Genomic DNA, 13,584 nt, shown 5'->3' on the forward strand with positions numbered 1-13,584 from the left:
ATAGTCCAGAACAGACATTGAGTGACTGAGTGGGACAAAAATTACTGCCTATTTTGTGACAAGGTAGAGAAACCCAAAAAAGCATTCCTCAAAATGTCTTTGTATTGATGTGTGCCCTGCTTTAATTAAATCCATTATTAAAAAACTCAAACTTAGAAAAAAAATAAATTAGGGAATAATTATTTGCATTACAAAAGGATTCTTCACTTTACAAAAGACTGCTGGGTTCCTCTAAGTAGTTAGCCACCCAAATGCAGTTAGAATGTAATTAGATTTACAAAAATTTCCATTTATAGGCAACTTTTCCAGAACCTGGCTACTGTGTGAAGTGAGGTACACCAGTACATAAACCTTTTGGATAAGAGGTGCACAGAGGGTAATGACCTGGTCCCTACAGTATCCTGGGCTGTAATTAGGAAATTCTGGGAGATAGTTTTAGAGATGTGCCTTCAAACTCAGGGCTTCCTACTTTAGAGCCCTGTGAGGGATAGTCTTGAGAGCAGGGTTGGCTGAAACCTTTAAAGGTTTTTAGTCCCTCTTCCTTTCCATTTCCCCTTCTTGAGGTGTCTCCTTTGCTTTGTTTCCTATTGACTCATTTTCCAGTTGTGATTTATCACCCTCAAGGTTTAAAATATTACTTCGTTAGGAGTATTTGAATGTTAATGGGAGCATCCAGAAAACAGTTCTCCATTTAAGAGAATGACTTTAGTAGAAACTTCAGATGCCACAGTGTAAAGTGAGGGACAGTTGGGGAGTAGGAGCCCTTTCATTCCCTTGATGGAGGTGGCTAACTACTTGTCAGGTTGACTGGTTGTAGCCAACTACTGTGCCAGTCACTTAAGAGGCACTCGAAAAGTAAGCTTGTGAAGGCAGGGACTGTGAAGATTTTACTCACCTATCCATCAGCACCTAGTGCAGTGCAGTTCCTGGAATTAATAGGTGCTTAATAAAGTTTGAATGGATTAATGGACAAATGGTGAGTATTGGGAAAAAAAGAATGTAACTGACTTAAAGGAGAGTCTATTCCTGAGTGACATTTTTTGGTGCCCTGGTGGTTGTGGAAGGTGACATATTGTAAGCATATTCTCCCAAAGGCAGTAATACTTCGTTTCAGAGCACTCAGAGCACTCAGGGCCCTCGGCAACCGTGATCTTTTGGCTTCCCTGGCTCCATCCCAATCTCACTTCTCCAGAGAGCTATGTGGGGGTTAGGAGGTAGCTAAATAAAGACAACTAGATAACTCAGATCCAACTTCGTGGAGGTGATAAATATGTTAGAGGTACCAACTGGAAGAACCGAGAGTCATTTCAGTATGCCTTTGGTGACCGGGGCATTTGGCAAATATCACAGTAATTACACAAAAAAGGAAGGGTAGATGCCTGAAAGTTCAAGCATGGGATGGAGCAGGTTCAGTTGCATGCATGAGGATCACTTTTGGGGCTTCCTACAGTCCGAGGACAGGTTGTTGCTAATTTGAGAATTAACCCATCACATGGTTTGCACAAACATTTTCACAGGATTCACAGTCACACACATCCTATTACAAATAGTAAACACAGATGTTCATCAGAGAGGCCTCATCTCTGTTTTCTTTTCTCTCATTCTTTTTGTCTCACAAAAGGCACACACTTATAAAGAAAGCTTAGTTTGACTCAAGAATATGATGCCATTTTTTTTTTCAGCAAGATTGGCTCTAATAGAGTCTTAACAGAATTAACCTCGTTGCTGTGCTGAAACCCAATTAGCTTTTTGAGGGTTCAGGTCATCTTTTCTTCACTGCCCTTTTTACACTTACCCTACCCCCAAAATGAAAAAAACCACCCCCAAATTTGAGTTGGGTTAAATTGAAGAAATGTTATTAAAATAGTAGTCCTGGGTCACCATTCTATACAATCATACCTCGTGTAACATTGCACTGTCCCACAGTACTTTTGCAATAACATTAACATGAAGTAACCACATCATCACATCATGAAACCCTGATGTACCATTTTCAGGCCAATTGATCACTGAAAACATTGAATCCGTGGAACTGGTTGTCTCTTATAACATTATTACACCTGATTAATCATGTTAGTCGAGGTATGCTTGCACTAGTAAAAACATCAAAACCCAGTAAGAGACACAGGTCTGACTGACATTTTTTTTAATGCGCAGAAAGGGCTAAAAACCAGAAATGTGGCACCAGGTGAAGAAGGAAACAGGAGATGGGTATGGTCTGGTTTGTTCCTTTGTCCAAGATTGCCCTTGACTGATTCAAAGTTCACATGGAGGAAAGATTCTTTCTCTGAATGAGAATACCACCCTGGAGGATGGGAATTGATGAGTCACTTTGAGGTTGCCTTCTAAGGAGAACCTATTGTTTTGTTCTCCTTCACCACTGCCAGCAGTTACAAAAGTGCATTACAAATTTTACAGAGGGGTTAGAGAAAGGTTGAAAGTGGCTTGGGGGAAGGACAGGAAGGTCAGGACAGAACAGATAGAGATTGGATCACTTAGGACTCGACTGTCCTGTTTGTCCTCTGATATTCTTCCAGTTGGTTCTTCCTGTTCATGGCCAGCCTTAGGTCTTGCCTAATCACCTGAATCTGCTTCTCCAGCTCAGTGAGCTCCTGGGTCACTGAGTTCCTAGCAGTATTTAGGGAGTCTGGTTTCCCATTGGTGGTGAAGGAAGTGGGAATCTCTCTCCTCACTATAGGGAGGGAGATCCCCTGATGGGGGTGCACCTTCAGGTGGCTTTGCCCTTCATCACTGTAGGTGTATTTCCGGCGATTGCAGTGGCTCAGGTTGGCAGTATTCCATACGCTGAGCTGACTGTTCGCTGCGTTGGACCTAGGGAGACAATAGAGATCTTTCAGAAGAATGATACTTGGAATGACACTAAAGAAGAATGACTTTTAAAAATACCACTTCTGGTGGATTTAGAGTGCTATGGTTCCCTTTTCACCCTCAACCTGATCCCTTGCCCCTGCATTCATCTAGTACAGGGGTGGGGAACCTGTGTCCATAAAGGATTTGTTCCTTGAATTTTGGATTAAGTCAAAGGGCTGCACTTGAGGACTTAGAGGGCCACAAGGCCTCAAGGCCACAGATTCCCCACCCCTGAAGTACCTCCAGCTGGGGACCAGGTAGCTTCTTTCTTCAGGCTTGTCCTTTCTTAGGACATATCATTTCCTCACATAAATCCTGTAAGATAGGTAAGGGATTGTTGTTGTTCAGTCATTCAGTTGGGTCCAACTCCATGTGACTCCATGGACTTTTTGTCCATGAAGTTTCCTTGGCAAAGATACTGGACTGGTTGGCCATTTCCTTCTTTAGTGTGTCCCTAGTTTACAGATGAGGAACTGAGGCAAATAGGGGTTAAGTGACTTGCTCAGGGTCCCAAAGCCAGTAAGTGTCTAAGGCTAGATTTGAACTTAGATCTTCCTGGCTCAAGCCCAGTGCTCTTTGCATCACACCATCTAGCTGCTTCATAGGTAAAGGATTACTGTCTTCATTTTGTAGAGGAAGAGTTTGCAGCTCAGAGAGAAGTGACTTGCTTAAGGTCATGCAACTATTAAATGGTAGTGCAAGACCTTCAAGTCAAGTATCCTGACTTGTAACTACAGTGTTCTTTCTACTTTATCATACTGCTTAACTTTCCAATAATGGGGTCTTTTAACTCATCCTGTTTGAATCAGTGATTGCTTGTAATCACTTGCTCCTATCCCTATCCACTTTAGCAGCAGCAAGTATTGTAGAGGGAGGCAAGCTTCTCTCATAAACAGTGGCTACAGCTTTTTGTCCTTTACTCATGTTAGCTCTTCAGTATCCCAATCTTCTGATTCTCATGTTGGAACTGACCTTGCGTCCCACTGAATTTTCTCAGGGGGCTGGATCTCTGTTGCTAAACTTTTGGTCTTCTTTGTGGGACCCCACATATCTGCTGTTAGACCTCCCCGATACCAGCTGCCTGGTACCTTTTGCCCACTAGTAGGCTCTAGACTTCTTTGTCTTTTTGATCTCTTTGAAGTTGCTTTCTCAGCTTTGCTTGGACCACCTGTCCCACCCTATTGTGTCTTCTAGTCTAAGCCTGTTTTTTTTTTCCTGATCGAATAAGATAACATATTCAAAGCATGTTGCAAACCTTAAAAGTGTTACATAAATGCTAACTGTTGTTATTATTATTATTACTGCCTGATTCCCTGAATTCTGACAACTGAGTATCATCATTCCCATTTTACAGATAATATAGCTGAACCACAGAGTATGTCTTGCTAATGCCTCACATTTCTCTGGTGCTTTAAAGTTTCCCCACAATAACACTGTTGGTTTAGCATAGAAAGCATTATTACTATTTTAAAGATGAAGAAACTGAGACTGAAATCAAATGACTTGCCTAGGTTTACATGACTTTAAAGTAGGTATCAGATCTGGGATTTAAGTGCAGGCCTCTCTGACTCCAAATCAAAATCTTTCCACCGACCCATGTTGCCATGAATACATGAGCCTAATGGGGCCAAAAGCTCCTCTTTTCCTTCCTACAGAGAGACTGTCACTATGAGATGTCTTGTATCACTCTAGACGTGGCAGAACACATGTTTCTGTAGCTGACTTCCTTCTGTTCCAGGGTGCTTTTGTGCCCTGCTCATCCATCATCCCAGAGTGGCTTATCTTGCGTCCTGATAGTTCTGCTCTGAGTGTTTGTGCTTGGTGAACCAGAAAGGTCGCCTCTGAAGGGCAGAATTGGAAGAAAAATGTGTAAGCACCGTAGGTGATGAGATTTTTACAGGGAGGAGAATCTGCGTCAGATCTAAGGCTTAGAAAACAAATCCCAAGGCAAATATCTAATTATCACAGGGCAAATAAAAGCCAAATAAAAACTGGTTTTGCTGCTGCTCTTGGTTTGACTTTTATCCCAGCAGTGCCACTGGGATGTCACTTTGGAATGAGGTACCTACGGTTTAATGGGAAGTTTGGAGCACTAAGAATACCCCCTAGGGCTCTAAAGGAACATACTATCCTATTTCTGAAATACAGTCTTCCAGCTGCACAGCATTAGAAGAGTTTCTCTCTGTATGAATGGTCAGATTATGGCTTCGAACAGTATTGTTAACAATGTACTCAATCTGGTGAAATTAAAAAAAAAAAAGAATGGTGGGAACAGAGATCCAACCCAGGGGAAGCAGATATAGGATCATAGATTTGGAGCTTGAAGGGATCTTAGAGGAGCATCTAGTCCAATAAGGAACCCGAGGTCCAGAAAGGTCAAGGCCTTGCCCAAAGTCACGTGGAAGAAAATGGCATAGCTGGGATTTGAACTGAGGTTCTTGCAGCTGTAGAAAGCACAGATTTAGAGGAAGGATTCCAGCACATTAGGTAGATCTCTCTAAAGGATCTCTGGGAGAACAGGGAGAAGAATCACACTGGATGAGAAGATAATGTGCATCAAAGGAGGGAAGGCATCCAATATTGATGACATTATGGATCTACAGAAAAATTCAAGAAGTATGAAAGATAGATTAGAAAGGGAGACGGGGTACAGGGAAATCAGGTTTAAGACTATTAGAATGTTTAGTCCCTGCGATGAATCAGGACCGCAGTAGCATTGGAAAGAAAGGAAGGAAGCAAGTATTTATTAAGCACTTGCTATATGGCAGGCACTATGCTAAGCACTTTACAGTGTCTCGTGTTATCCTTACAACCCTGTGAGGTATTATACTCATTTTACAGTTGAGGAATCCGAGGCAAACAGAGGTTAAGTGACTTGCCCTGGGTCACACAGTAGGGGCCTGAGGTTGGATTTGATCTCAGGTCCTCCTGTCTCCAGACCTGTTACAGTTGTTTGTTGTTTGTCCTTTGTTCTCAAAGAGGACCAATGCATCATGAGGGTGATGTCTTGACTTGTATTGGGTTGGATTAAGTGAGGCAGAGCTGAGCAAAGTCATCAGCCTCACACTCTCCTCCAGAGTCATCTGAATCCAGTGGCATGACATAAGTCAAGACAACTGGCAGTGGCCCAGCCTCCAGATCTAGCACTCTAAATAATGTGCTACTTATCTGCCTAGGAGAGGGGAAAGGAGAGGTTGGTTATGGGTGATTTCATAAACACAGAATCAATAGACTCTGACAATGGCCCAGAAAGATCAAGGCCTTACCCAAAGTCATGTGGGCAATAAATGGCAGATCCAGGCTTTGAACTGAGTTTTTTGCAGCTGAAGGAAGGATTCTAGCACCTCTCTGAAGGATCTCTGGGAGAACAGGGACAAGAATGTGAGAGGGGATACCAAAAAATCCAAGTCAACTCCATTGTTCATTCAACACATTGAGAGACATATCCTTGAATGTGTCTGCGGTGTTCCCACCTTCATTGTAAAGCAGTCTGGAGGTGGTAGCATATAGAACCCCAGTGGAGAGTACTGGTTGTGACCTTTGCTACACCTGTACTGACATTTCTGAAATGACATGGTGACACTGGATTCCTGAGTCAGGAGATAACCTGGGTTCAAATCTTACCTCTGGCATTAGCAGATCATCTGTAAAATGGATATAAATAGCTCTAGTACCAACCTCACAGGGTTTGTGAGGGTCAAATGAAACCTCAAAGTGCTATATAAATGCCAGCTACCGTTAATGTTTATCTCAGAGAATGCCCATGGCAGAGGACATGTGTCAGTACCAATTAATGGGACCAAACATGCTTTTATGGGAAGGATATAATTCTTATATTTGGCCACATAAAGACAGCTTTAGTCACTCTTATTATTGATGTTAATCCTTTTTTCCTTCTCCTGCCTTATGTCATCTTCACAAGGAAGAATTGGGTTCTTTGTGAATTTAATAACAGATAGCAATATCCAGTATGCAGAGATATAGGACTCTGGAGAAGAGTAAGGTGGGCATGACAAAAAAAGTACATTAGGTGAAATTCATTCTTTACATGATGTAGGCATCCTCCTCTAAGCGTGCTCTAACCTGTTAGTGTCTTTCCCAAAGTATGTTTGACCTCTTTTTCAACCTGTATCAAGATTTTAACCTTCTTGAAGGCAAGGGCTTTTGTGTTTCTCATTTGTGTATCTTTAACACCTAACTTAGTGCTTTGTCCATAGCAACCTTCATTTAGTGTTTGTTGGATTGAAACACAGATATTCAGGGGGAGGCAGCTATAGGTCCAGACCACCATGAAAGCACTGTCTCTTTCCTAGCCCTCAAGACCCCAGCTGACTCCTTCTAGGGCCTCCTTAGGTGTTAGCTCATTGCCTACAATGCTAATAGAGACATTTCTACTGCTTGGCATCTCCTCTGGTCTGCTGACGAGATACTAGGTAGGACCACAGAACCAGAGCTGGTTTGGAGCCTGCACAGAAGACAGCTAGTCCAACCTGCTCATTTTATAGATGAGGAAACAGGTCTGGAGAAATTAAATGATTTTGTCCAGGGTCATCCAGATACTAGGTATATGAGAAGGGATTTGAACCCAAGCCCTCTCCAGAGCCAAAGCTTTTCCCACTATTCCATGCCTCTTCTTTGTGTGGACTGGGTCAGGTAATTGTCAAATGCCAAGGGAGAAAGGAAGAAAGAAAGCAGACTGCAAGTGGCAGCTGGGCTCCCTGGCAGACTAGGTTAAGCTATTGTTTACTTCCCAGGGGAAAATGGCACTCACTTCTAGGGGCCATGGCCAATAATCACCTCATTCACCATAAGTCTAATCAAATTTTTGCTGGAGGGGATAATCTTGGAATGTCCTAGGAGAACCTGGCACTGTGATGTGGAAAGACAAAAGAAGCAGATGATTCCGTGCTGGCGTTGAAGGAGTTTGCAATATGCTGCATAGGTGTACCCTCTCTACGTCTTCTCACAGGTAAAGGAGAAAAGAGAATGTGTTTGTAGGCACAGATTCCCATAACAGGAAGGAGAAGAGGAAGTTTATCCAATTTTATCTTTGACTTATTGACCAAATTGTTTTTTTAGGTCCTCAGTCTGGATCCTTGTAGTCCTTGAGCATATGAATTCACAGCATTCAATACACAGGGTTACTTAAAGCAACTGATGATTGTTTTATATGGAGAAACCATGTAAACGTTGAAAGGGACCTCAGAGATAGTCCCACTCCTTCACTTGTACAGATGTGGAGGCCCAGAGAGGGTTTATGATCTGTCCAAACTTTGTCCACAGGTTAAGTCAAGAGCAAAACTATGATTTGAACCCAGTTTCTCTGACTCCAAATCTAACACTCCTTTTCTATGCTGCCATACTGGTGGCCAACTGGCCAGCTTAGGCTTCATACTCAAGCCTGAGAGCATATTCAGCATGAAAACGTCAAAGCTAGGCTGATATAGGGCAAAGATATGTACAGGGATAGAAGCCAATAATGACACCAGAGGGCTATAAACCATATAGGAACAAAGCCCAGACAGGGCCAGAGACCAGACAGGTCTACAGACCATATATAAGGTCAGATACCATACAGGGCCAGAGATCTTATCAAGATAGAGACCGTATAAGGACAGAGACCATACAGGGCTCAAGACCAGAGAGGGCTGGCTAGAAACCATATAAAGTGAGAGACCAGATAGGTCTGGAGTCTATTTAAAGATAGAGAATGTAAAGGGTCTGAGAATATATAGGAAAAGATAGAGACTACAAAAGTCTGGAAATTAGACAGGAAACACAAAACTAAGGGAGCTATAAACATTTGGACATTAGACTGTCTGTGTCTGTTGCTGTTCTACACTCCTAACTCTGCTTTGCGGCCTCAAAAGTAACACGCTTCATTCTAGTAGGGGGTCTTACCAGAGTCTTCCTTTCTAAAGGATTCCATCTTCATAAATGTTTAGAAAATATAATGGCAAACTCAAACCAAATCCACTGGATCATAGTTCACCAGATGTTACATAGTGCTTTATAGTTTGCAAAACCCTTCCCTAAAACCACCCACTTGAGGGAGTCAGGTAAGGAAACTGCAGCTCCTCAAGACGTCCCTCACCCCTATCACATGATATATGTGGCAGACCTAGGTCTCCTGGCTCCAGTGCTCATTCCATGGCGCCACACTACCTTCCAGTGGGTTCAAAACAGGAAATGAGAATTGCCCCGTTCATTACATATGGCTGCAGAGGTCACAAGACTCTTTAGGGGAAATTCACTTTAGTGGAATTTATTAATGAAACATACAGAGGAGAGGCCTAAATAAGATGAGTTTCTGTTGATTTTGAGAAGCTCTTCCACCAAGGCTGTTCTTGCTGGCCTTGAAGAGCGGACTCTACGGTCTAGAAAATAAAGACTCTTGCTATCAATTTGCTGACAAGGTAACACTGCACTCCTAAGCTCTTTGTAAGTGACTTGCCTAGGGTCACACAGCTAGTAAGTGTCAAGTATCTGAGGCCAGATTGGAACTCAGGTCCTGACTCCAGGGCTGGTGCTCTATTCACTGCGCCACCTAGCTGCCCCCTCCTAAGCTTTTTGCACCCTTTTCTTTCCAATCATCCTTTTAGGCAGAAGTGATAAATGTGCCAGGAGACATTTCCAATCTCAGCCTTTTCTAAGTTTCCACAAGTTTTCCTGCCATGCTGAGCTGAATGCTGAAGGGGTAGAAGTTTGGGATCTAGCACAAAGAGTGAGACATAGCTAAGAATTTTCCTCAAGTTTGTGGCTTTTAACTGGCTTTGGGATCTGGAGTTGGACTGGAAATGCTTTGAAGAGGCTGCAGGGGTGGAGGAAGGAAAAGATAATATCTGTCTGCTGATATTTTGTAGGAATTCCATGTAGAAGAGGGTTTTTTTTTTTAGGAGGATTTGATTGTTGTACTTGGCTACAAGGAGTGGAGAGAACTTAAGAGGAGAGAACACAGAGGAGAGAACTTCAGTTAAGTTTTAAGGAGACAGAGATAGAGAGCCTTGTCAGATGTAAAAATCAATAATTTTGATTCCATTAAAAAGGCTTTATACAAATAAAACCAATGTAGCCAAAATTAGAAGGAAAGCAGAAAATTGGGAAAAAAATTTATATATAGTTTCTCAGATAAAGGTCTCATCTCAAAGAACTTTTGCAAATTCATAAGAATATGAGTCATTCCCCAATTGATGAATGGTCAAGGAATATGAACAGTTTTTTGATGAAGAAATCAAAACTATACATAGTCATATGAAAAATGCTCCAAAACGTTATTGGTTAGAGAAATGCAAATTAAAACATCTTTGAAATATCATCTCATACCTGTTAGATTGACTTAAATGATGGAAAGGGAGAATGATAAATGTTGGAGGGGATGTGGAAAAATTGGGACATTCATACACTGTTGGTAGAATTGTGAACTGATCCAATCATTTTGGAGAGCAGTCAGAAATTATGAACAAAGAGTTATAAAACTCTGTATACCTTTTTATGCAGAAATAGCGCTATTAGGTCTGTTTCCCAAGGTGATCAGGGAAAAAGGAAAAGAGCCTACAGGTTCTAAAATATTGATAGCAGCTCTCTTTGTGGTGGCAAAGAACTAGAAATTGAGGGGATGCCCGTCTATTGGGGAATGACTGAACAAGTTGTGGTATATGATTGTGACAGAATACTACTGTGTTATAAGAAACAATGAGCAGGTTGATTTTAGAAAAAATATATGGAAAAACTAGCATGAAATAACAAAAAGTGAAACACACACAACCAAGAGAACGTTGTATACAGTAAAAGCAATATTGTTTGAAGAATAATCATGAATATACAAGTTATTCTGAGTATTATAAATACTCAAATCAACTACGAAGGACCTACGAAGGAAAATGGTATCTATCTCCAGGGAAAGAACTCATAAATAGAAGTATGCATGGTATGCTTTTACATATATTTATAAATCTGTGTCAAATGGTGTCCTTCTCTAGTGCAGGGTGGGGAGATAGGGAAGGAGAGAGTTCAGAACCTAAAATGTTACAAAAAAATTACATTAAAAATGTTATAAGGAGACAGATTGCATTTCAGCGTGGGGAATCAATTTGAACTGGTTAACAGAATGCATTGCCTCCTGGTAGGTAGGTAGGAAGTTTGCTATCATTGGAGGCCACTGATGGGTCAAGAGCCCTGGGAATAGCAGTGATCCCCCCCACACCACTTTGTCCTGCTTCCAGCATAGTTCGTGATAGCCATAGTCCTGATAGCCTGCAGGATGTGATCTGGTAATGCCTCACAGGTTCTGTCTCCTTAGCAGCTACAGATTCTGAAGACTCAGAAAAGTCCTTGGCACTGTCAAATGATTCAATATCAGAAATGGATGGTTTTATCAGTGGAAAAGACATTCAAGATGATGCATTACTATCTGCTTTGCCACTATACTCTAAGGACCATTTCTACTGAAATGGGACCTTGAAGTAAAACAATGTGAGCTCCTTGAGAGGAGGGATTATATTGTTATTATTATCAATGATAATAATAGCTAGCATATACATTGTGTTGTAAGGTTTGTAAAGTGCTTTACAAATATTATCTCATTTCATCCTCACAACACTGGGACATAGGTGCTATTATTGTCCCTGTTTTATAGATGAGGAAATCAAGGCAGACGGATGTCTGACTTGCCCAGGGTCACAAAGTTACTAAATGTCTGGGGCAGGATTTGCATTCATGTCTTCCTGATTCCAGGTCTAACACTGTCCACTGTGCCACCTAACTGTCTGTGAATTAACTATATTGCTTTTCTATTTGTATGAGCGGTACCTTAGCACAATGATTTGCACACAGTAAATAGTTAATTAATGCTTTCATTCATTCAGGCAGTAACACAAGATCATTTGGGATGTCCAGAAGGATCTTTCAGGTAGAGAATTGAACTAGAAGATTTTGAACCAATTCAAGAATTCTGTGATTAATGTATTAGTTGAAAAAGTCGACACACAACTTGATAATCAGCTCTGGAGAAATAATGTCACCCTTCTTTTTCCTCCCCAATGGAAGACAACTATAGCCATTTATACAAAACTTTCAAGTTTACAAAGTTAACTTTACATATCTTATAATGCTCATCGCTTCCTTGCTATGAGCATCAAGAAAATGTGTGGCTCCCTATTACTCCTAGGAACAATACTTAAACCTCCTGTTGGCATTTTAAGCCCTTCACAATCTGACTGAATTTAGCCTTTCTCTTTAGGCTGATTACTCACCACTCAAGCACTCTATACGCAGCCAAACTAGCCTATTTGCTGTTTCCTATTGGACATTTGATTTCCTGCCCCCATGCTTTTGCACGTGCATTGTCCCCTGTGTCTGGAATGTTCTCTTTTCTCACATTCGCCTCTGGGACTCCTAACAGCCCCTATAAGGCTTAGCTCAGTTGTTGTCTCCTTCAAGAGGTCTTTCTTGATTATGCCTCCCCCGCCCCCACATCCATAATTGTATTTTATTTTTAATATTTCTTGTATTTGCTTAGTTGTGACCGTGTTGCATCCCTCTAGTAGAATGTAAGCTTCCTAAGGGCAGAGATGGGTTTATTTTTGTATTTGTGTCTCTAGTCCTGAAGTTCACAGTGACTGGTGCATAGTAGGCATCTTAATAAATTTTTGTTGCTTGATGATTGAAGAGATATTATTAACAACGATTTAGAGAAGAGGAAACAAGTTCAGAGAGGTTGGTACTTGCCCAGAGTCTCTCTCAAGAACTTTGGAATTGATTGTGTGATGTGAGAGACACTGGTACAGGACTGCCCAGCGTGGAACGTCTGCATTAAAGAAGGCTCTATGCTCTATGAGCGAAGTAGAATTGCAGTAGTTCAAAAGAAAGGTGAGATGTGCAAATTTAGATATCTCTGCTCCAAATGTTCATGTGGGCTATTTGTGCCTGACCTATGGTAGAACCTTCTGAGTTTGTATTGGTCTGACTAGTCACAGTCAGACACACCGTACCTCTATCCCAACATAGTGATGTCACTTTGGTCCTCTTTAACAACAGAGGACAGCAGACAACCAGCTACTTACCCAAGACCATCTTCACTTCACTCTATCACCTTCACAGAGTTTCACCCTCTCCCCACCCTATTATTGCCTAAAACTCAGAATGGAAAGGAAGAAAGGATGGCTCCTTCAAATATATTTCAATATCCAAAATTGCAGTGTTCTTTAGAGCCCAGGCAATGGATTCCAAAGCTCTCATCCAAATATTCCCTGGGTATCCTGTTTCCATGAGTTCCTTTCTAGGCAGAAGGCAGACTGGTTCTATAATTTGCTCTGGCTGCCTCAAAGCTCCGGAGCATCTGGTAGGTAGAGGAGATGATTCGGAGGAAGGAGAGTGAGGGCAGCAAGCACAGGGAGTTTTTGAAGTCTTGGAATTGCTCTGTTTGGAATTTAATGAAGAGGAAGGGCGAGGAGGCCTTTGTGGGTCACAGGGGGATAATTTGTGGGAGGCGGTGCCAGGATAGATAGGCTGACTTACTTGAAAATTTCCCCTGGAGCCATAGAATTTAAACTTATACCAAAGTAGCACATGAGTACAAGAGTTGTTAATATTTTTGAATGTTCCAGGGACCACTTGGTAGTCTATTGAAGCCTATAGACTCATTCTCAGAAAAATGTTTTAAATGCATAAAAAAAATGATAGGATTATAAAAAAATCATATATATTATATACTAT

The 13,584-nt window shown here is 41.5% G+C and overlaps 1 protein-coding gene across 1 annotated transcript in view; it reads right to left on the minus strand.

The window, feature by feature from the left end:
* Window positions 1-2,495: 2,495 nt before the first annotated feature.
* GRIN3A (glutamate ionotropic receptor NMDA type subunit 3A) overlaps window positions 2,496-13,584 on the minus strand; it is a 217,483-nt gene continuing 206,394 nt past the window's right edge. The window contains exon 10 of the mRNA XM_027863113.1: window positions 2,496-2,832. Coding sequence (XP_027718914.1) covers window positions 2,496-2,832 — 337 coding nt within the window. The remainder of the gene's footprint in view (window positions 2,833-13,584) is intronic.

The sequence above is a fragment of the Vombatus ursinus genome, unplaced genomic scaffold (assembly GCF_900497805.2).
Source record: "Vombatus ursinus unplaced genomic scaffold, bare-nosed wombat genome assembly UNPS02014770.1, whole genome shotgun sequence".
Lineage (NCBI taxonomy): Eukaryota > Metazoa > Chordata > Mammalia > Diprotodontia > Vombatidae > Vombatus > Vombatus ursinus.